This window comes from Hyperolius riggenbachi, chromosome 12 (assembly GCF_040937935.1).
Source record: "Hyperolius riggenbachi isolate aHypRig1 chromosome 12, aHypRig1.pri, whole genome shotgun sequence".
Lineage (NCBI taxonomy): Eukaryota > Metazoa > Chordata > Amphibia > Anura > Hyperoliidae > Hyperolius > Hyperolius riggenbachi.
In genome coordinates this window covers 60,556,901-60,580,518 of record NC_090657.1, presented here as the reverse complement: position 1 = coordinate 60,580,518, position 23,618 = coordinate 60,556,901, and the positions used below count along the sequence as shown (strand labels likewise).

Here is a 23,618-nt window from a genome sequence, read left to right as displayed (position 1 = left end):
TTTATCATAATTGGGGAAAAATTGAACATACGTGTGTGTGGTACATTGGTCATATTTTTGAAATGTTACAATCAGTCAGAAAAATTGATTGCAATTCTTAAATTGAACAGATATTTAAAAAATTGTATGGTGTGTGGCCACCTTAAGAGCACCTCTGAGGGACAGTTAAAGGGGCACTATGGCGAAAAATTGTAAAATTTTAAATATGTGCAAACATACACAAATAAGAAGTATGTTTTTTTTTCCAGAGTAAATTACTTTTCGCCTATGTTGCTTTCACTTACAGTAGGTAGTAAAAATCAGAAGTGACAGGTTCTGGACTAGTCCATCTCTTCATAGGGGATTCTCAGGGATTTATTTATTTTCAAAAGCACTTAGTGAACTGCAGTTGCTCTGTCCAACTGCCAAAAAACTGTGTAGCGAGCAGGGAAGCTGGCCAGCATCATTGTTTAAATCATTTTTAGGGAAAATCTTTATACAGAATAAAATCCATGCTGAGAATCCCCTATGAAAAGATGGACTAGTCCGAAACCTGTCGCTTCTGTCAGATTTCTACTACCTACTCTAAGTGACAGCAACATAGGAGAAAAGTAATTTATGGCACATTTTACTCTGGAAAAAACATACATCTTATTTCTCTAAGATTGCACATATTTTAAATTTTACAATTTTTCGCCATGGTGCCCCTTTAAGTAACAAGACAATATACTCTGTACATCGTTGCAAAAGATGTTGGTGCTATATGAATGCTAAATAATAATAAATAATAGCTTCTTTCTCACATCTCTGCACTCTACAAAGATTGGACCTACTGAGAAAACTCAAGTTACCCTCACCGGACTGAGCCTTAACTTCTCTGTACTGGCACAAGTGGCTGCCAAGGATTTCACTGAAGCCGGACACTACAGTGAGTGGAGTGCAGTGGCCACTGGGAAGCCAACTAACAACTGATTGGTGGAAGAAAGTGGTCTTCCTGGAAATGAACTGAGGAGGGCATAGACTGCAGCAAAGATGTCCATCAGTTTCAAACTTCCTGCCTCTCAATGCCATATCCTTGTTCGCCCCCAAATCTAACTAGGTGCTGTGTTTATAGCACAGTAAAGTTATGGGGAGGGGGTTTACCCATTCTGGCAGTTACCCTGAATCTATAATGACTGTTTACATCATGTAATATCTTGCTTTAGGAATCCCATTTCTCTGTTTTTTCAGGTTTTTTTTAAAAGATGTGTCTATCATAAAGCAAAAAAGATGGTAGTAGTAATAATCTGTAGATCCAAGTACAAGGTCCAGTCTCCAAATCGTAGAGAGCACAAATGATACCATCTAACTCCAAGCACAGGCTTTACAGTAATACTGAAGTCAACCTGGAAAACAAAACCCTCAGATACTCGCCTATGGAGAAGAAAGGCTCTGGATCCCATAGAGCCTTCCCAGTCCTCTCTCCTTGCCCACGGTCCACCACTGTCCCCAGTGAAAGTTAGTAGACCAACTGGTTGAATACAACTTCAGTAGTCCTCATGAAGGCTTTGGAAGTACACATGTCCCCGAGTTGTTCTGAAGATGAGCAGGTCCGTACTTGAGGGTGCCCTATAGGATCCGGGGCCTTTCCCTCTCCATAAGTGAGTATATAACTTTTTTTTAACCCTTTAACTGACGATTTATTTAGAGGCTTGCATGTGCTCCAGGCCAATTTATTTTAGCACATTTTTTACTTATTTGTTACATTTCCCAGCTTCTAATTAGTTCTGCTGTAGTGTGCATTTATGGCCACTTGTCACTAGGGGGCAGTGTGAGACAATAACAGAGGACTTCTGCTTTCATTTTCTATATTTTCTGCTAGCAGAGAGAGATCAAAGCATTCCAAGAATTTACAGCACAAGGAGTTCTGCCAACTGAGGTCAAAAGCAGTGCACTTATCTCAAATGAGATAACGCTATTGAAGATGCTAATGGGTTAAAGGTTTACTTCAGTATTATTTTAAAAATATGAACATAACTGACAAAGCTGCCATACCTCATAAGAAAAAACACTCAATACAAAGTAGCAAAGAATCATTGGCAAACACCAAAGTCAAGTAGTCCTCTTGAAGAACCATGCCAACCAAGAGCCCCAAATGTCCATAAACCTGTTATTATTGTCAGTGGTTCCATGAGGTATAATACTTGGGACTTTATTCATGCAGATCTAGGAAGAGGGCCTAGACTTCTGAGAGTGGGCCAGAATTGCCTTGGCTTAAAGGCTAAACTTATGTGGCCAAATAGCTTATTTTAAGCCTTTGACAGGAAAAGGGATGGACTTATAAAAATGGAGCAACCCAAGAGTCTGGATTGATCACAGTGTCCAATACTTCTGATCCTAGAGTAAATCAAATTTGCCAGAACTCTGTCATGGTAGGGGAGGTCCACCAGGAAGTCCAGAGTGTCTGCTGGGTATCCACACCCTCTGAATCAAAGGTCATATGGGCACAACCCCCATCTTTTCAGGCTATCTGGGGCCCTGAACTAATTGTATTAAACGTTACACAGCCTCTCTTTTAAGGTGGAGTTAATAGATGAACTTGCCATATTTTGGAAAATATTCTGCCATGGATCAGAATCCCTGGTGTGGTTGAATCTGCCCTGTCATTTGGGCACCTTTTTGACAATGGCCAAAATGAAGTATTTTAGATGGACTAAACAACAAAATACAAGAAAAGTGCAGCCATTTGTGTCAGGAGCCATGTTTATTTGTCATTGTGGAATTGCAGTACATGTGAATGACTTTGCTTACAGTAAAAATAAACTTCACAGTATCTATGAAAAGCTTCTCATCCTTCAATTACTGCATTGTAAACAATTACATCTGTTTTCTTACTTAGAAAAATAGAATGAGTAGGGACAGCCCATGACAAACATTGGTACATCCAGCCAGCTGCTTCTGCTATTTTTGTAAAAAAAAAAATAATAGATATTTACTAAGGGTTTTTCACCTTCCTCTGGATCAACAGGGATATGTGAGGGTGCAGGCTGGTGTTTTACTTTGTTCTCTGGTTGAACTCGATGGACGTATGCGTTTTTTCAACCCAAATAACTATGTAACTAAGTAACTAGGTCTCAAAGACAAACAATAACAGAAAAAACAAGCCCATTTACTGGAGATCTGTAAACATCCACAGTATGTACAGTGGTTTGCAAAAGTATTCGTCCCCCTTGAAGTTTTCCACATTTTGTTACATTACTTCCACAAACATGAATCAATTTTATTGGAATTCCACATGAAAGACCAATACAAAGTGGTGTACATGTGAGAAGTGGAACAAAAATCATACATAATTCCAAACATTTTTTTACAAATCAATAACTGCAAAGTGGAGTGTGCGTAATTATTCAGCCCCCTTTGGTCTGAGTTTAGTCAGTTGCCCATAGACATTGCAAAGAAATGAACAGCGCTACTTAAAAACAGATGAGTGCTTACCTGCAAAAAAGTGCACACCCCACTCATGGGATTCAAATACACAATGAGCATACACATGACCTGTCTACCACTTGGAGGATGTTAGTTTCACTAACAATTTGCAATTTGTTAGGTACTTGTCCCTCCCACTGTCGAAGAAGTCTTTCCTCCATGGGAGGGGACCTAACACTAACTAAATTCTACCTATGCATATGCATAGCCTGGGCGCGCTACCAGTAAAATTGAGAATTGCGCAAAAAAAAAAGACATTGCCTGATGAGTGCTAATGACTAAATAGAGTGCACCTGTGTGTAATCTAATGTCAGTACAAATACAGCTGCTCTGTGACGGCCTCAGAGGTTGTCTAAGAGAATCTTGGGAGCAACAACACCATGAAGTCCAAAGAACACATCAGACAGGTCAGGGATAAAGTTATTGAGAAATTTAAATCAGGCTTAGGCTACAAAAAGATTTCCAAAGCCTTGAACATCCCCCGGAGCACTGTTCAAGTGATCATTCAGAAATGGAAGGCGTATGGCACAACTGTAAACCTACCAAGACAAAGCCGTCCACCTAAACTCACAGGCCGAACAAGGAGAGCGCTGATCAGAAATGCAGTCAAGAGGCCCATGGTGACTCTGGACGAGCTGCAGAGATCTACAGCTCAGGTGGGGGAATCTGTCCAAAGGACAACTATTAGTAATGCACTGCACAAAGTTGGCTCTTATGGAAGAGTGGCAAGAAGAAAGCCATTGTTAACAAAAGACTTGAGACTGGGGCGGAGGTTCACCTTCCAGCAGGACAACGACCCTAAACATAAAGCCAGGGCAACAATGGAATGGTATAAAACAAAATATATCCATGTGTTAGAATGGCCCAGTTAAAGTCCTGATCTAAATCCAATCGAGAATCTGTGACAAGATCTGAAAATTGTTGTTCACAAACGCTGTCCATCTAATCTGATTGAGCTGGAGATGTTTTGCAAAGAAGAATGGGCAAGGTTTTCAGTCTCTAGATGTGCAAAGCTAGTAGAGACATACCCTAAAAGACTGGAAGCTGTAATTGCAGCAAAAGGTGGTTCTACAAAGTATTGACTCAGGGGGCTGAATAATTACGCACACCCCACTTTGCAGTTATTGATTTGTTGGCTGATGGTGTAATGGTTAAGGGCTCTGCCTCTGACACAGGAGACCAGGGTTCGAATCTCGGCTCTGCCTGTTCAGTAAGCCAGCACTAATTCAGTAGGAGACCTTTGGCAAGTCTCCCTTACACTGCTACTGCCAATAGAGCGCGCCCTAGTGGCTGCTGCTCTGCTCTGGCGCTTTGAGTCCGCAAGGAGAAAAGCGCAATATAAATGTTATTTGTCTTGTCTTTGTCTAAAAAATGTTTGGAATAATGTACTATTTTCGTTCCACTTCTCACGTGTACACCACATTGTATTGGTCTGTCACGTGAAATTCCAATAAAATTGATTCATGTTTGTGGCAGTAATGTGAAAATGTGGAACACCTCAAGGGGGCCGAATACTTTTGCAAGCCACTGTAATTGGAATGCCATGAATTCTTCTTTCATTTTTAAAGTGTTCCCGGGGTGACATGTGACATGATGAGATAAACATGAGTATGTATAGTGCAAAACATATTCATAACCAAATGGACAGGGACACCGAGAGCCCAATATTGTGCAGTATGCATTGGATTATGGGGGAACAAGATTAAAGGTAAGTATAGATATACTCACAAACCAGGGTCACCTCAAAGGCAACCACTGTAACAGCAGGCGGGGAGAACAAGCCTGTCCCCACTCAGGAATAAGAAGTCGCTCTGTAGATAGAAAGAAAACATGAAGAAGTCCACCCTTCCACCAAGGGTGGTCAGATATCAAGTATAGATGAACACAGGCACCAACAGGATAAAAATGATATACAAAGTTTAAAACATGGAAGTGGCAGAGGGGGACTCGGACCTACTCCAAAGGACATAACAATAGACACGTGTTAACGTATAAAACACAAATGTATTCATACCCTCCACAATAATTGCAATGCGTTTCACGGGCGTGACCCCGCTTCATCAGGAAGTCAAGACAGGAGTATAGAGCAAATGCCATCCAGGTCTGTACTAAGCGCCTTTGTGTGTGTTAACACGTGTCTATTGTTGTGTCCGTTGGAGTAGGTCAGAGTCCACCGTTGCAACTTCCATTTTTTCCATTTTTATGCTGTTGGCCCCTCTGTTCATCTATACTTGATATTAATAACAAGGCTGTTTTACTTTGTTTTTTTGCTGCCTGAAAGAGTTAATTTTAAGGTATGGAAGTGACAGCTTCTGTCCTGTCCCTGCTTTGTCTATAATATAGTAAATATCAGTGATAAGCAAATAGCCATAAACGTTTTCCTGGCAGAATACAACTTCTGAGAGCAGGGGGTGATAGAAAAAAGGTCAGTAGTTCATGCATTTTCATTTAGGGACACTTAATAGGCTGCCTCTGAGAAAAGATAAAACATTCATAAATGTTTACATTTTAAATATAAAATAAAACCATGGCTACATTATATCTATATCTATATATATATATATATATATATTTATATATATTTTAGGAGTAGGAGGATTAATACGATTGTTTATCTCATCACTTTATTTTCACCTCGGGTTCACCTTAAAGCAAGGTTATTGTATAATAACGAATATTTTTAGGACCTTTTGGTCAGAATGGTACCGCTGACTGCACCACTTTCACTTCATACTAATTATTTTCACCCTCACTTCCATCCAACCCTAAAACCCCACCCATACACACAATCAACAGCTGTCTTTTAGGCTCTCACAACTTTTCTTGTGAAACACCTAAAAAAAGAAAATCTCTTGCTATTGTTCAAGCAGCTGATAAGTCTGATAAGAAGTCAATGCAAATGTTGAATTGACTACTTATAAGTCTTATCAGCTGCTTGAACAATAGCAAGAGATTTTTTGTAGGTGTTTCACAAGAAAAGTTGTGAGAGCCTAAAAGGCCTCTGTTGAGTATGGGGCTTAAGAAGGGGGGAGGAAAGGAGCACCTAAACACACTTGGAAAAGACATTTGAATTACCTCCACTGATTATGATCAGCAAGCTACGTTGCAAGAGTATATAGCCTTGATCTACAGATCTGCACAGCAGGTGAGGGGAGGAGTCAGAGCATCTGATCTGCATACTAGTTCTGGCTTAGGGATTCAGAAAGTATTAAACAGTGAATTGATATAACTTTGTTAGAGATCACTTGTGCACTATAAAAGTGAAATTCTACTTGCTAAAAAATTGCAGCAAACTCGTATTAGTGCTGGAAAAAGATTTCTGCAATATGCTTTAATTACCGTTCCATTTCAGTTAGTAGTCCGCTACAAAATTCCTAAACTGTCCGTAAGCACAGACTGTGGCCGTTTATAGCCTGGAACCTGTATTCTGCAGTTCAGTGCAGACAGTCCAGGTATTCCTTATTCTGCATAACTAACTGTATGCCAGAAGCAGGTCTTGTTTGTTAGTTTCCACACCTGCGCTAACTGAATGGCTGGCAACATAGGATCATGAGGGAGGGTCTGTGCGATTTTGTGCTCTGTATCAAGGTATGCAGTATGAAATGTGACGTCAATTCTAGAATGTGTAGAGCAGAACTGTAGGGATTGCTCAGTTAACAACAAAAGTGGAATTTGATTTTAATCTTTGAATTAAGAAATCACCCTCACTTTATAGATAACTATTATCATTATTATCCTTCATTTTTTAAAATGCTAATATATTACACAGTGCTATACAATGGAAGCAAATTACAAAAACTTTCCTATGCAATAAATTGCAAAACATGACAAGACAAGGATCCTGGACAAGTGATCTTACAATCCATGAGTAACTACAAACAAGAAATAAAATATGCCATTGTAATGTAGCTAGCAGCAAAAGATGTGTAAAACAAGCTCAAACAGTGATTGGCTTTACATTGCTTAAAGTGAGACTATCATGTCATGTAAAAATAACCAAACTAGTCAGACTAGCAAAAGAACAGTCAAAGTAGGCAACTTTGGGGCCGATACCTGACTGCAGCGCTTGTTTCAGTGGAGAGATGGTGGATCGGGGCTGGCAATAAAAACAGCCAGACTGTGCAATTGGACATTTTAGAAAATGACAGGCGAAGAGCAGCAGCAGGTGCTTAACCTCCTTGGCGGTTATCCCTAATCAGGCTCAGGTGGAAAGAAGCCAGTAGCGGTACTCCTGAGCCTGACTCGGGGTAGCTGCTGGGAGGTCTCTGCAGAGTATAGCGCACAGCAGGTGTGTTAACTCACCTCCCACAGGATCCAGACGCCAGCAGCCATTCTCCTTCCTATCCTTTAGAGGCTCTGCATCCCTCAGGTGAGATCGCAGTTTGTCGTTATGACGAAAGATGATGATCGCACTACAGGCCACCCGGAGGACAGAGGGAGAACTGCAGCGCTGAATCCCAGGGAGGTGAGTAACTTGCTGGGGCTGCTACAGATCTCTCTAGCAGCATGATTTTGTACTGGTTTTAGGGTCTAAAATCCGGTAAAAAATTTGCACCGCTTTTAGACCCTAAAATCTGGAAAGCATATTGCCAGATGAGTTAAAGAGGGGGGGCGGGGGAGGAGGAAGGATATGTAACTCAGTAGCTGAAAGCCTCTGGATGGTCCACTATAGTGGAGTGTGATTAGTATAGGAAAATGGTATAATAGTTTGTAAAACTACTCACAAAGATGGGTTACCTCCAAGGCAACCATTGTATGAGCGGATGGGGAAAATGTACTGTCCCCACTCAGGTTAAGAAGTCACGCTCTGTAGATGTAGAAAAAGGGTGAGAGAATACCCATCCACAAGGGTGAATAATTGTACTTTGCTTAAACAGAGGAGCTAGTACAGTGTAAAATGAGTTAAAAACACTTTAAAATGGGGTGGTAGTGGTGGACTTACCTCCCCAGAGAAGACTCGATGGATAAGTATCAAAAAAGAACAAACATTCATTTCTTACGCCAAAAAAGTGCTGCAACGCGTTTCATGGGTCTGTAGCCCGGTTCCTCAGGCAAATATAAAAAGAAGCAACTTGAATTCTATCAGGACGAACAGGGCGCCTCTGTTTAGATTTGCCTGAGGAAGTGGGCTACCGAGCGTTGCACGGACCTTACTAGTACATGCCCAGTCCGGATATGCTAACTCCTGGACAGGGGCACAGCCCCCAAGCCCCTGCTGAACAGGTTTAGAGGGACCATTGGCGCAGTATCGTTGGACTCTAGGATACAGAAAGCCTGTGGACCATGCAGAGGTTTTCCACTACTGAAGTAAGTATCTAGGTTTTTTTCCACCCAACCACAGGTAAACTTTAAGCCAAAACTGCTTCTGTAAAAATATTACAGCAGAGGATTAAGCAATGGCCCTGAAGCAAAAAAAAAAAAAAAAAAAAAAAGAGATAAGGGTTAGGAGTTGATTATTGGGGTATAAAGTGGGGTTGGGGTTTTTCTTAAAGTTCAAGCTCAAAGTTAAGAAAAGCAAGGTCCTCATGCATAGTAAGAACCTAGGGCTACCAATGCACAGTGTACCAACTTGTTGACATGACAGCTTCACTTTAAGACTTCTATTGTCCACATGCTTGTGTAGCTAGAGCCAAATCACGGTTTTAAAATTGTGCGTTAGAATACAGTGAAGAAAATGAATAGTTTCACTTAAGCTGGAGGTCCGGAACAGCTCTGTGTGGTAACGGGCTGCTCACCAGCTAAGCATGAACCATTTATGTTCAGTAGTGCACACACACACTTACATAAAAGCTATATATAGACACAGCTACTAAACAAAGGTAGTTTGGTAACTTTACACCTAAAAAGGCTAAAGGGACTTCACAGGACGTCACCCAGCACTCCTTATCACTATAGGAAGAGGATCAATGAGGCTACGTATCTTATCGATGACTATAAAATAACGTTACGCTTGAAAACACCCAACGCCTGAGATTCATCTTTTGGCCCAGTTGCCAAGTATAAGGATTCTGATTCCCGCAACATAACTGTAGGAGACCACATGGGGTCAGTTTAAAGGGTAAGTCAAGCCAAAAATAATAACCTTAGTTTAACCCTTTAGCAGCCAATTTATTTAGAGGCTTGCAAATGCTCCAGGCCAATTTAGTTTAGCACATTTTCTTTATTTCTTATTTGTTACATTTCCCTGCTTCTAATTAGTACAGCTGTAATGTGTATTTATGGCCACGTGTCACACAATAACAGAGGACTTCTGCTTTCAGTTTCTATATTTTCATTCCAAGAATTTACAGCACAACGAGTTCTGCCGCCTGAGGTCAAAAGCAGTGCTCCTATCTCATATGAGATTTCTCTGGTGAAGCTGCTAATGGGTTAATCTCTCTAAGACTTCAACTTCTCATTATGCTGACCTGTGCTGGTTTCTTATTATATTCCTTTTTGTCCACAGTTTTCTTTTTTTTCTTTAGCCGATCTGGCTAAATTCACCCTTGAAGTAGCCTATTCATAAAAAAATAAAGCAAGAGTTCTGCTTATCAGTAATGGCTTGTCATAAAGGTGCACACACGCAATTAGTGTCGACCATCAAAATCCAGCTCAGCCACATTGCTAGAAACGAGCGCTTTACAGATACGTTGGTTGGTTACACCCCAGTGGCCTGTACTGTCTCTAGGAAGACAGGAGGAGGGACGACAGGTCAGTCAGTGACGGAGATGCTTCTAGGGGTGTAATGCACTTGCCCATCACCTCCTTCTGGTCAGAGGACAACTCTACACAAGCTAGATTCTCTATGGAGGCCACGGTTGGCCGCCTCGGCTGAGTTCTGTCTACCATGTGCGTACCGTCATACGAACTTGCTCTGTAAACAATCCACTTTCTCTAATGTGCAGGAATGTATACGATGGCGTAAATCAAATCAACAAGTTAAGGTGGCCATAGATCTCTCAACCTGGTGGCTAATCAACCATCCAATCCGATAATTATTATTGATTTGGATAAAAATCTGTGCCAAGAGCATGTCCTATCGATGCCACCAATTTCAGGCCAAAATTGGTCGCATGTATCGATCGGACATGCTGCAAGATGTTGGCCTGTCGTTGTTGATCGGGTGCGTGGAAATAGAGGCAAGCAATATCGGGAGGAGAGGCAAAACCCTTGGCACTGTTCCCCCTAGTATATAAATATTTCCCCCGTGTGTGCACGTTTACATTACCTGTCCAATGACGCCCATCCATCTTTTACGTCTTCCTCTTCCATTTGCACCTCACACGCCAGTGGCTTATAGTGTATGGCACGTCACACGGGTGGCGTGTGAAGCACAAATGGAGGAGCGGGAAGCGGAAGACGGATTGGCATGAACAGGTAGGCAGTGTATAAATGCACACAGGGTGGGCACATTTATACATTGGAAGGGCAGCAGTGAAGTGGCGCACTTGGCCGATTTCTGAGAGATTTCATGCTGAAATCAATCCGAAATCAGCCTGCGGTGTATGGCCAGACGACAGATTTAGCTCTAGTCAGATTTCTACAGAGAGAGATTTGTCTCTTGGACAAATCTGGCCATCATCACCCTTCAGCTAATGCATATAAGATATAGAGGCATATAAGATATAGAGGCAGAGTATTCCGCCGGGAAGCACATTCAGCTTGATTTCCAGTCGAGCTTTTCTCCCATGGTGCACCTCTGTCAGGTGCTTTCCTGCTGTGACCCAATCAGGTGCTGGGAAGTGTCAAAGTGAAAGTAGTTGACGTCAGTGAGGGAGAAAAGTAATGCTTCCCAGGAAAGGGGATGTCCACACAAGACAAACTATGCAGGACTATAATCTTCTACACTACAGTATACACTGTCCTCTTACTGCCCTTCTGTCCCTTACAGTATTACGTTTCTATTCCTTGTTTTGGCTTCATCCCATTACTTTAGTCTCTCGGCTTGCCTTTCTTTTAAGCAGTCACATGCAACTTAACTTCTGCCTTGTGACTATCAGGCGTACTCGAAATACAGGCCCGGGGACATTTGGGTGCCTGGGAATGGGCGATAGTTGAATATCAGTATTTTACCAATATTCCAATACAATTTTACAGTGGAATTTATCATTAGTAAATGTTACTGATATTGTACAATAGGAAAACCTAACCCTATTCTTATACATAACCCTCCCTCCGCAATGCCTAATGTTAACCAACCGGCCTGCCAATGCCTAACCTTACTCGCCCCAACGGCTAACCTTAAAGAGTAACTGTTAGCTATAAAATGCCCCCCCCCCCCCCAAAAAAAAAAAAACAAACAAACACATATGTAAGTAGATAAATACATGCTCTACTTACATAACAGATGTATTGTAGTGTCCAAGTTTTGATTTCTGTGATTTTTATGTGTGGAAACTAGAAGGCTCCTGTTGCTGGCAGAGGTCATCTTGTGTTCGACTAGATCCTTCTTCCCCCCCAGCACCCCCCTCCTCCCTGCACTGACTGAGCACAGCAGGGAGGAATAAATGCAGCAGCCACAGACTAAATTAATAATGGATGCAAGTGCTGTCGTTCCAATCTATTCTCTGCACTACCGCCGGCGGTAGTGCAGAGAGTATAGAAGGATACTTCAGCGCGTGGAACCATTATTCTGTGAGTCTGTGTGCGCCGTCTTTATCCTTCCCCATTGATCAGTGCAGGGAAGAGAGAGAATGCGGCGGCGGCGGGTGGCAGAACGGCGGCCGACATGCCACTGAAGGAGGGGGGCAGAGGACAGTGACAAGAGATAGCCTCTGGCCCCCCTCCGTGCGCTCAAACAGCAGCTGCGACCAGCGCAGACAAGGGGAGACCAGGCGGCCAATAGCAGCGCAGAGAGATGAGTGACAGAGGCTTCAGCCAAACAGGCTGATTCAGCATGTCTGTCACTTCTCTTCTGCGTCCGTGCATACCCACTTAGAGCCTGCGACCATGGGGAGAGAAATCTACATGAAAAAATAAAGTAAGAAGGATTTTAAACTTTTACATTGCCTGGTTAGCATCCTTTCTACTGCTCTATCAGCCTACAGTAGAGAACTTATTGTGTATTTTATGCCTAACAGTTACTCTTTAAACCGCCCCTGGATGCCTAACCATTATCCCCCTATGGCTAACCCCTTGAACTCACCTTGACACCTAACTTTAATCCCCCAACACTATTCTTAACCCCTAGTATGCCTAACCTTAACCAAACCCTCCCACCCCAACCATCCACAGAAAAAACAAACATTTTCTGGCGCAGCCATAAGCACCTGTATAAATGGCAGCTATAGCAAAAAATGTGAGCGCCCACGAGATCTGCGCCAGGGCTGCCCAATGCAACGTACGGCTGTGAATTGTAGCCATATTTTGCATTGCTGGCGACCTCAACGCCCAAATTTCACCCTATAATACAATTAGAACAGCGCAATGTATGAATACGTTTGCTGCTGGGAGATGGGGGCAGGTTCCAAGCCCCAGTGGATAAGGTAAAAACAATATGTATATTACCAAATTTCACACTATAGCTTTTATTTATACATGCGCCTATAGAGGCATCCCAAACTTAAGCCACTTACGGGTACCCACATTTCCTGCTTCCACTATCAGGCCCTCAAAAAATAAGTGTACTTACTATAAAGCTCTCAAATTACCCCCCTCCCCAAACCTCCAGCACTTATGTCCACCCAAGACTCCATTCTATTACCTAAAAGAGGACTTTACATGGAAGCAAGAGGAGCAGCTTAAAGAGAGTACTGTGTTGAATAGATCATGAGGATCTGCAATGCGCACAGTTAGAACATGAACTATTTTTGGTTCATTGAATCAGCTGTTAGGGATAGTCAGTAACATGTAAATAATTATAAGTTGATGTAGGATTATGCAAATGTTGAATGCAAATTGATGCAGCTTGATAATGGACCAATCGAATTCCACTTCAGGAAGGTCAATGCTATCAGTTCATGCTAATTTTAAGCTAACATGCAAAACTAGGCAAATTAGAAAAGAGACAATCCCTAGCAGCAGCTGATGCATTTCATTGGTCCATTTAAAGCGGCATAAATCTACATCAACTGGGGAAAATATATATGAACATTTCATAGACCACCCCTCACAACCAATATGCTAGGTGTTCAGTAATTTTTTTTATTTAAATCTTAAAGGAAACCAGAGACGTGTTCAATAGTAGCATTTATACTTACCTGGGGCTTCCTCAAGTGCCATGTACTCCGAGGGGTACCTTGTCGCCCCCATGGGGAGCTCTGTTTGCCCCCCCCCCATTTCTGCAAAATGGAAGCATGAAGGGGGTGTGCACACAGCCAGGCCATGCATGTGCAGTAAAGCCCGACAAACGCGACTTGAGCCTATCCCTGGAGAAGATTGTAGAACAGAGCTGCGCAGGGGGACAGCAAGGGAGCCCACAGAGTACATGGGGCTGGAGGAAGCCCCAGCTAAGTACAAATGCTGCTATTTAACATGTTTCGGGGGTACACTTTGAATCCATGTAAACACAGTCTGTCATGACTCTCAGCACCACTATGGTCTGCTTATATACTGAAGTAGCCATTTTAGTAGAAGCTGGAGGTGTGTGTGTGTGTGTGTGGGGGGTGGACGCAAACCAGGAGAGCAGAGTTATTACCTGTGTGTCTGACCATGACAGATTATTAATAATAGCACATGTTGGAGGCTGGGAGTACATACATGGGGAAGAGTTGTAGGGGGCCCGGCAGACCAGAGGCAGAGTTTTTTTTTCCTTCTGAAAGAGGAGTTACACTTTAAATGCCACCTCACCTAGGTCTGAATGCAACCTATTAGAAAGAAAATCCATGTAAACACGATATATTTGGAACGTTACTTTGGAATATCAGACTTCAGAATCTCCAGATCTCATTACTGCACCAATCTCTTAACAGAGTTAAAATTGCTTCAGGTTCAAATGAACCTTAAGCATTTTACTCCGTTTTGGCCAATCATAGCATTGGATGGGCACCTGAACGATTCCCGCTCTGCCTGGCTTGATCAATTCCTATCAGTCTCTGCATGATGCCAGGTACATGATAACAAAAGGAAATAGAATTAAATAAATAAATATATGGTGTTCTTGTCATCAGAGGCAGAAGGACTCTCAGAATGTAACAGTAGTTAAGGGATATCTTATATAGAGCTGTGGTTTTACGACATCTTCTCAGAGCGTTTCGTGTCGCATTGGGTGTCTTGGTCGGAGTCGCTGGATGGGTCTTCGTCGTCATCGTCCGTCTGTTCTCCTAGGTGGTACAACATGAGGGCGTGCGTCTTGTGAGTGATGGTGATTTCACACGGCCCCTGGGCCCAGGGCTCCCCGTCCACCTGCATGGGCATCCTAGAGTTCTTCAGCACCAGCTGAGGGCACCAGCAAAACAGCAGTCAAACAGAATGAAATTGCTACAATAATAGCGATTAGAAGCTATTCTTAAAGAGACACTGAAGCAGTAAAAAAATGATATAAAGATTTGTATGTGTAGTACAGCTAAGAAATAAAATATTAGGAGCAGAGACACAAGTCTAATATTGTTTCCAGTACAGGAAGAGTTAAACTCCAGTTATCTATGCAAAAGAGCCATTGAGCTCCACGAGTCGCAGAGAGCCAACCTCAACTGTAAATCATTGTATTGTTTTTTCTTCTATAGGACAGGTCAATAGTTCACTGGTCTGCTCTGTAAAATCATTTAGAATACTGAGTAGTGTGCAAACTGCAAATATTAGAGAATGCTGCAATGTTATAAAAAAACTTAACTGAAAATAAAAATATGAGAATATTTTCTTTGCCTCTAATATTCTAGTAATGATTCGTACTACACATACAATTCATTATATCATAATTTTTTTCACTTCAGTGTCTCTTTGAAACAAACCTGTAACTTTAAGGCCTCTTTCACACTGGGATGTTTTCATTGCACTACCCTTTTTACCGCAGGGTAATGCTAAAGCAATGAAAACCTATGGGGTTTCATACCTACCTCACTGCAGTGCGCAAGTACCCGATTTAACGCAACAACAGCACGTTATCGGCGACCAACTGCGGCGATCGGAAGTCATGTAAGTCTATGGCACCGCAGATATTTTTAAATGTTGCGTATTTTGTCAATACACTTCCATGCACTTCGTATTTTCGCCACAGGAAGTGAGCGCTAGAGAGCATCACTTTTAGTTTGGCTTTCAGCCAGATAAGAGATTACCGTGCATTGCCGCAGAAATCTCTAAAGGCTTTTTTGATATTATGGTGCAATGCGATCATCCAATCACACCGAACCTATGAAGCTGGTTTCTAGCGTGAAACCGCCCTAAATGGATACCCGAGCTGAACAGTGAGGGTTCAAATAAGGCCAAACATAGGTGAGGGCATGTATGCGGACCCAAAAATAACTCTCAGATTACTTCCGATAGGCTCCTTTTCGCTGCCATAGCGGGCATGGCTTTAATTAGTTTTTGACCTCCAGGTCAAAGGTTGGCTTCCAATCTACTACCTCCAGGTCAAAGGTTGGGCTCAGATTTACTAGCTCCAGGTCAAAGGTTGGCAACTTAAAGGAGGTATATGGAGGCTGCCATATTTATTTGCTTTGAAAGAATACCAGTTGCCTGGCAGCTCTGCTGCTATACTTGTGTGCAGTCATGCCTGAATTAGACCAGAAACAAGCATGCAGCTAATCTTGTCAGATCTGCATTCTTGTCCAGGGTCTATGGCAAAAAGTATTAAAGGCAGAGGAGCAGCAGGGAAGCCAGGCAACCAGTATTCCTTAAAAAGAAGTAAATATGGCAGCTTCCATATACCTTTCACTACAGTTGTCCTTTAAAGTACTGCTGACCTGGTAGGAATTTACTTTTAAATTACTTTATTACTGGTGCCGTGGGACTTTCACAGCACACAGCACCATCCTCCCCTCCCCCTCCAGCACCCCCCTGTGGGCCGATAACAGCATATATTATCGGGGAGAAAATGACAGTTCTTCCTCCCCACTGTGCGCACATAACTCTGCCCCCTCCACCTGCCGATTTAGTTCCATGTGTTATACTGCACACAGGGTGCAGGGGAGCTGTGCTGTGTGTGGCCTCATGTTAATTGAGGTCGGAAGAATATCCGATCTCAATTATCACAAGTCCGCACAGAGCGCAGATCCCCTGCGCGCTGTGTGCAGTGTAACACAAGGATCTAAAACGGAAGGTGGAGGGGGCGGAGTTATGTGCACACAGCGGGTAGGAAGAATGGTCACTTCCTCCCCGATGATATCCGACGTTCTGCCCCAGTCGAAGGCTTTGACTGAGCACAACGGAGGCTAGAGGGGGCACAAGTGGGGGGGAGGCCGGTGCTGTGTGCTAGTCGCAGCACCAGCAATAGAACAATATTAAAAGTTTAAGGGGAGGGGAAAAGAGGGTAAGTAGTACTTTAAGTTGCACCCGCTACCTCAGCAAAGGGGAGCCTTCCGGGAGTAATCTGAAACATAGAAGTATCAGCATACATGCCCTCACCTATGTTTGGCTTAATTTCCACCCTCACTATTCATTTCGGGTATCCTTTAAAGAGAACTGTTAACTAAAAAAGAAGAAAAAAAAGTTAGATACTGGATAGACCAGAGGTTTCCTAATCCATCTGCGAGCCAACCATTGCTGCGCCGGGTCCCTCTGAACATATCCGACAAGAGGATTCGTCCTACTGTGCAGGCGCGGCTGAACTTGTGCATGTGCCGTTCAGCCACTAGTACACGGAGGGGAGTGTGGCCACAAACAAAAAGAAGGTCCCAAACCAATGGTGGTGGGGTCTAGGAGGGCATGGGAAGCTTATGAACCACCCAGAGGCTTCCCACTACTTAGGTAAGTATCTAACTTTTTTTTTTAAGGTTACTGGTTTTCTTTAATGATGAAAATGGACTAATACAAAACCAGTCAGACCTGTCATATAACTACTACCTACTGTAAGTAACTTATATTATAAATTGTACAATTCTTCACAATAGTGATTCTTTAAGAAAAACTGATGCAGGCCATACTTCCAATTTATCAGAGATGAGAAGACTTCTTCATGCAAATAACCAGGTAAGTTACAACAGAGACTACAGGACTCACCCTCACAGTGTGCGCTTGGCCAAGTCGGACAGGATTGGCCAGCTTGACCTGAATCTGTGCACAATGGAATGATCCATAAACGCCGACCACCTCCAGTAGGCCATCGTCATACCTTTGGGAACAAATAGCAATGGTCAAAATGATGAGCTCACATTATTTTAGAGAATAGCAAGAGAGGAATGCTTATCACAGACAATCTTTCGATGCAAAAGACACTCCCATACTACACATTCATGCCACACACACTGAACTAACAGACCAGGAAGACTTACAGTACAGTGGGATGCGAAAGTTTAGGCAACCTTGTTAATTGTTATGATTTTCCTGTATAAATCGTTGGTTGTTACGATAAAAAATGTATAAATATAAATGTGTATAAATATATCATATAGGAGACACACACAGTGATATTTGAGCAATGAATTCCCGTTCTGAACGGGATTTCCTGTATGGGCTTTCCCCGTCGCCATGGCGACAATCGGACTGACGTCATCGACATCAGGGGAAGTCCTGATCCACCCCATAGCGCAGCCTGGCAAAGGGTCTGCGGGGGGGCCCCTCTTTCGCGGCAGGTAGCGGTGGATCGGCGGCGATCGGAACAAACACGCAGCTAGCAAAGTGCTAGCTCGTGTTTGAAAAAAAAAAATTATGCAAATCGGCCCACCAGGGCCTGAGCAGTCCAGCGCAGCGGTACTGGACGAGCTGAGCTCGTCCGTAACGCAGGAGTTATCAGGGCAAACTAGGCCAAATCAGCTTTACTCACCTGGTGCTTTCTCCAGCCGCTTGCAGTCGACTGTCCCACATCGACCGCTCCACTCTCCGCCGCTGTCCCGGTCTCGCCACTCTGTATTCAGGCCGACAGTGGGGCGGCCTTACTGCGGATGCGTGAAGCGCCGCTGTCAATCATGGCCATGGCGAACTGCGCAGGAACAGTAGTTCTGCACCTGCGCAGTTTGCCGTGGCCAACGTGGCTTCGCGTAGCCGCAGTAAGGCCGACCCCGCTGTCTGCCTGAATACCGAGCGGCAAGACCGGGACAGCGGTGGGGAGTGGAGCGGTCGGCATGGGACAGTTGGCTGCAAGGGGCTGGAGAAAGCCCCAGGTGAGATAAGCTTATTTGGCCTATTTTGATAACTCCTAATGAGAACCTAAACTGAGAAGGATATGGATTTTTCCTTTTAAAATAATACCAGTTGCCTGACTCCCCTGCTGACTCTGTGTCTCTAATACTTTCAGCCACAGCCCCTGAACAAACATGCAGATCAGGTGCTCTGACTGAAGTCAGACTGGATTAGCTGCATGCTTGTCTTAGGTCTATAATTCAGCCACTACTGCAGTCAGAGATCAGCAGGACTGCCAGGCAACTGGTATTGTTTAAAAGGAAACATTTATATCCCTCTTAGTTTAGGTTCCCTTTAAGTCTATCTGGACAGATATATCCGTCCAGATAGACTGTGCTGCTGCCACTGCACCGGGCGCGCGATTGCACGTGCCTCCGCCTTCCGAGATCCCCGAGATCAATCAATGGGAACATAGTTCCCATTCATCTATCTAAGTCCCTGGCAGAAAAACCGTTGGTCTCTTATCAGAGGCCGCTGTCTTTCTGCACACACACACACAAAAAAAAAAAAAAGTTTCCTGTCCTAATGATTTCTGGAAACGAGAAAGTTCCCTTCCAGGACTTTTTGACTGTGGCCATCTTGTGGCCAAATAGTAAAACTACACACATATGAATTTTTTAGTAAATAAAGATAATATTACATTTAAAATCAACTGTTTACCTCCCACACCAAAAATTACTCAAATACAAATTTTAATTAAAGGAAAAATAAAAAAAATTACAATTAAAAAAACAACAAATACTTACCTAAGAGTCTGAACTTTTTGAATATGCATGTCAAGAGAGTATATTACTATAATTTTTTTAAATAATAAGCTTGTAAATAGTGATGGACGCAAATTGAAAAAATGCACCTTTATTTCCAAATAAAATATTGGCGCCATAAATTGTGATAGGGACATAATTTAAATGGTGTAATAACCGGGACAAATGGGCAAAAAAATACATTGGTTTTAATTACGGTAGCATGTATTAATTTCAAACTATAATGGCCAAAAACTGAGAAATAATGAAGTTTTTCCTTTTCTTTCTTAATCTTCCTGTTTAAATGGATTTAGAATAAAATAATTCTTAGCAAAATGTATCACCCAAAGAAAGCCTAAATGGTGGTGGAAAAAACAAAATATAGATCATTTCAGTGTGATGAGTAGTGATAAAGTTATTGGCGAATGAATGGGAGGTGAAAGTTGCTCGGATGCATAAGGTGAAACAACACTGTAGGCTAAAGTGGTTAAACATAGTGAGTGCTGCACTGATCACACTTTATCTTGAGTACTGAACAAAGGTTTCCCTGCGCACTCACCTGGACAGAGGATACGGCTCATCCCCCATTCCTTCCCACAGCCGGCAGCCGCCTCCCCAATAGCCGATGTTCAGCACTACAATCCCCTCCAGGTTAGGTAGGGATATTCTCTCTCCATCCAGCTCCAGCTGCAAGTGATACAGTGCAAGAGATTGGAGCACACTCTGTGATATGACATTGAGCACAGAGGGGTGGCCTGACTAGGTCAGTTAATAACGGAAGCACATGAAGGTAAGTGGGAGCACATTCTAAGATTCTCTGAACACAACAACCTATATGTTCTCATAGCTATACAGTATATCTGCTATACTATACAGTGTTCTCCCCAGAATTTTTTTCCAGCCAGGTGGCATGAAAAAGTAGCCGGGAGGGCGAGATGAGAGAATGCTGGGCCGGTGCTTCTCTGCACAATTCTGCTCACAGCAGAGGAGGAGAGGAGCCGATGACAGCCGGGTGCTCAACAAAACTAGCCGGGTGGAGCATCCGGCTAAAAGGGCCTGGGGAGAACACTGCTATATACTTCTTAAAGCTACGCCATATGCTATGTACCTACTTGTACATACCATGAATGTATTAAATGTTAAAATGCAGTAATCTAAATTATATTAACCCTTTAGCAGCCAATGTAATGTAGAGGCTTGCAAGTGCTCCTGGCCAGTTTATTTTAGCACATTTTATTATTTGTTTCTTTATTTTATTTTTTGCCTCTATTTAGTACAGCTGTAATGTGTATTTATGGCCACTTGTCACTAGAGGGCAGTGTGAGACAATAACAGAGGACTTCTACTTTCGGTTTGTATATTTTCTGCTGGCAGAGAGACATCAAAGCATTCCAAGAATTTACAGCACAAGTAGTTCTGCCAACTGTGGTCTAAAGCAGTACACTAATCTGAAACAAGATAACTCTATTGAAGCTGCTATTTGGTTAACCTTGAGGGAGCTGTGGAATCCAGTCTTTCAGCACAGCAGAGCCCCAAACAGGCTAAGAAGTTGGCCTTCACCACTGTCAGTCCTGCTGGCGATTTGTGCTGGTTGGTTGAGACTGCTGATTAACCGAGTTCCGAATAACTGAGACTCTACTGTACTACTGTATGGCTCACTAAATATTTCACTACCCATCTCACCTGACTCCATATTCAGACCTCCTGCTTACATGCCTCATACTGATGCTAACCGGCCTACCTGAATATTTCCCTAAACAACTCACCTGACTCCACCAAGGTAGAGTTTCATAAGGTGCATGCATGTTCCTTTACCCAGTAACAACTAAATGGCTTAAAGAGAAACCGTAACCAAGAATGGAACTTCATCCCAATCAGTAACTGATACCCCCTTTTACATGAGAAATCTATTCCTTTTCACAAACGGATCATCAGGGAGCTCTGTATGGCTGATATTGTGGTAAAACCCCTCCCACAGGAAACCACTGTCCTGGCAGTTTCCTGTCTGTGAACCTCGTTTCATTGTGGGAAATAGCGGTTTACCTGCCAAAAAAGCAAGCAGCAGCTACTTCCACTGACATAACCTGCCAGCATTAAATATGTCACCATATGATAAATGTCAGAATGTAAATCAGGGAGAGGAAAGATTTTACAATGGGCAAACACTGACTAAATGATTTATACATAATTATTGTAAAAATGAAGCATTTTTTTTATTACATTATTTTCACTGGAGTTCCTCTTTAAAGAGAAACTCCGACCAAGAATTGAACTTTATCCCAATCAGTAGCTGATATCCCCTTTTACATGAGAAATCTATTCCTTTTCACAAACAGACCATAAGGGGGCGCGGTATGGCTGATATTGTGGTGAAACCCCTCCCACAAGAAACTGAGGACCGTGGTACTCCTGGCAGTTTCCTGTCTGTGAACCTCGTTGCATTGTGGGAAATAGCTGTTTACTGCTGTTTCCAACTGCCAAAAAAGCATGCAGCAGCTACATCACTTGCCAGCAGTAAAAATGTCACCATGTAATACATGTCAGAATGTACATCAGGGATTTAAAAGATTTTACAATGGGCAAACACTGACTAAATCATTTATACATAATTATTGTAAAAATGAAGCACTTTTTTATTACATTATTCTCACTGGAGTTCTTCTTTAAAGCCCCCACACTGACAAGAAACGGATTTCACAAAGCTCACTTTTTCCATCTCAGATATACAGTACTCTGCCTTGTACAGTGGAGCTAAGAAGCAGAGGTAGACTAATCCGGGGAACTCTCTAACGCGTTTTTTTGACAATGGCTGAACTCTCACCTCCACTTTCTTGTCCAGATCTTTACACTCCTGGATCAGGCAGTCCTTGGTCCCATAAAACAAATAAACTGCCTGCAAAAGAGACAACACAGTGTCACAGTACATAAGTCACACGGCAAATTGTCAAGTACCTCCATCACATAAATTTATCTGTCATTATCTGTCATTTATAAAGCACTGGCATTTTCGCTTTTGTGAAAAGGGGAAAAAATACATGAAGAACGGGAAGTTATAAACAGAAAAGAGATCAAGAAATTATTGATATTCGCCATGTAATTTGTTCATTTGTTTGATCCACAATGAGCCTGCAGGTAATCCTCTTTACTACTGGCAGACACACACACACACAAAGACAGACAGCACCAACTGCCATTATCTATAACCACACCCCCTAACAATGCCACATAGATATACATATATGCAGATATACATATATACACAGAGGGAGAAACCGGTTGCTTGGCAGTCTGAAACAGCGTTATTTCCCACAATGCAACACTGTTCACAGACAGGAAACTGTCAGGACAGGGGAATGAAGGACCGGTGTTGTGTCTGATTACGCTGCCTGTGGATTTGCGCTGCCCTGCATGTGCAGTAGAAGACATTTCATAATGCTGCTGATGGTAAAATAATTAATATCTCCGCTTCCACACATCCTACACTCCTCAAATTTTAGGGTAGGGAGGGGATCCCCCGAACTACCTATATACCAAATTGCAGCCCCCGAGCCCCTCTGGTTCCAGAGATAGGTTTCTCTGATTTATCTCCTGAACCAGCAGGGGATGGGAGCTGCGATTTGGCATACAAGTAGTTTGGGGGATCCTCTCCCTACCCTGAAAATTTGAGGCGTGTAGGATGTGTGGAAGCGGAGATATTTATTATGTTACCATCAGCAGCATAATTAACTTCACACTGCGCATGTGTGCTACTCAGTGTGGAAGGGAGTTTCCGGGCAGCGCAATCAGACATTACACCAGCACAACTCTGGCTACAGCATAGGAGGAGGATGAGGGGGAGAGCTAATGACAGCCGGGTGCTCCCCAAAATTACACGCATGGAGCACCCAGCTAAAAAAGTTTGGGGAGAACACTGCTATTCACCAGGTGGTGTGTGCTCGGCCCCCCATGCAAATACACACACACGAAAATAAACACACATACACGTTTCATGGTGCCTAACTTCCACCAGTCTGGTGTCTACCTTAAAAATAGTGGTAAGCCTTATTAACCTAACCACCTTGGCGGTAATGACGAGCTCAGCTCGTCCATTACCGCCGCGGTGGATTTCTCAGGCCCTGCTGGGCCGATTATTACAATTTTTTTTCTAAACACGCAGCTAGCACTTTGCTAGCTGCGTGTTGGACGCGATCGCCGCCTATCCGCCGCTACCTGACGCGCAACAGGCCGCCCCCACCCAAG

The 23,618-nt window shown here is 42.9% G+C and overlaps 2 protein-coding genes across 2 annotated transcripts in view; one reads left to right on the top strand and one right to left on the bottom strand.

The window, feature by feature from the left end:
- EBI3 (Epstein-Barr virus induced 3) overlaps nt 1–2,760 on the top strand; it is a 31,391-nt gene extending 28,631 nt beyond the window's left edge. Inside the window, exon 7 of the mRNA XM_068262557.1 lies at nt 802–2,760. Within this exon, the coding sequence (XP_068118658.1) occupies nt 802–951 (150 nt within the window). The 3' untranslated portion in view covers nt 952–2,760. The remainder of the gene's footprint in view (nt 1–801) is intronic.
- Nucleotides 2,761–13,543: 10,783 nt separating this feature from the next.
- Nucleotides 13,544–23,618, bottom strand: part of DGKE (diacylglycerol kinase epsilon) — a 42,616-nt gene continuing 32,541 nt past the window's right edge. Inside the window, exons 8-11 of the mRNA XM_068263419.1 lie at nt 22,201–22,272; nt 19,939–20,066; nt 17,518–17,629; nt 13,544–14,799 (exon numbers count right to left, since the gene is read on the bottom strand). Coding sequence (XP_068119520.1) covers nt 14,593–14,799; nt 17,518–17,629; nt 19,939–20,066; nt 22,201–22,272 — 519 coding nt within the window. The 3' untranslated portion in view covers nt 13,544–14,592. The remainder of the gene's footprint in view (nt 14,800–17,517; nt 17,630–19,938; nt 20,067–22,200; nt 22,273–23,618) is intronic.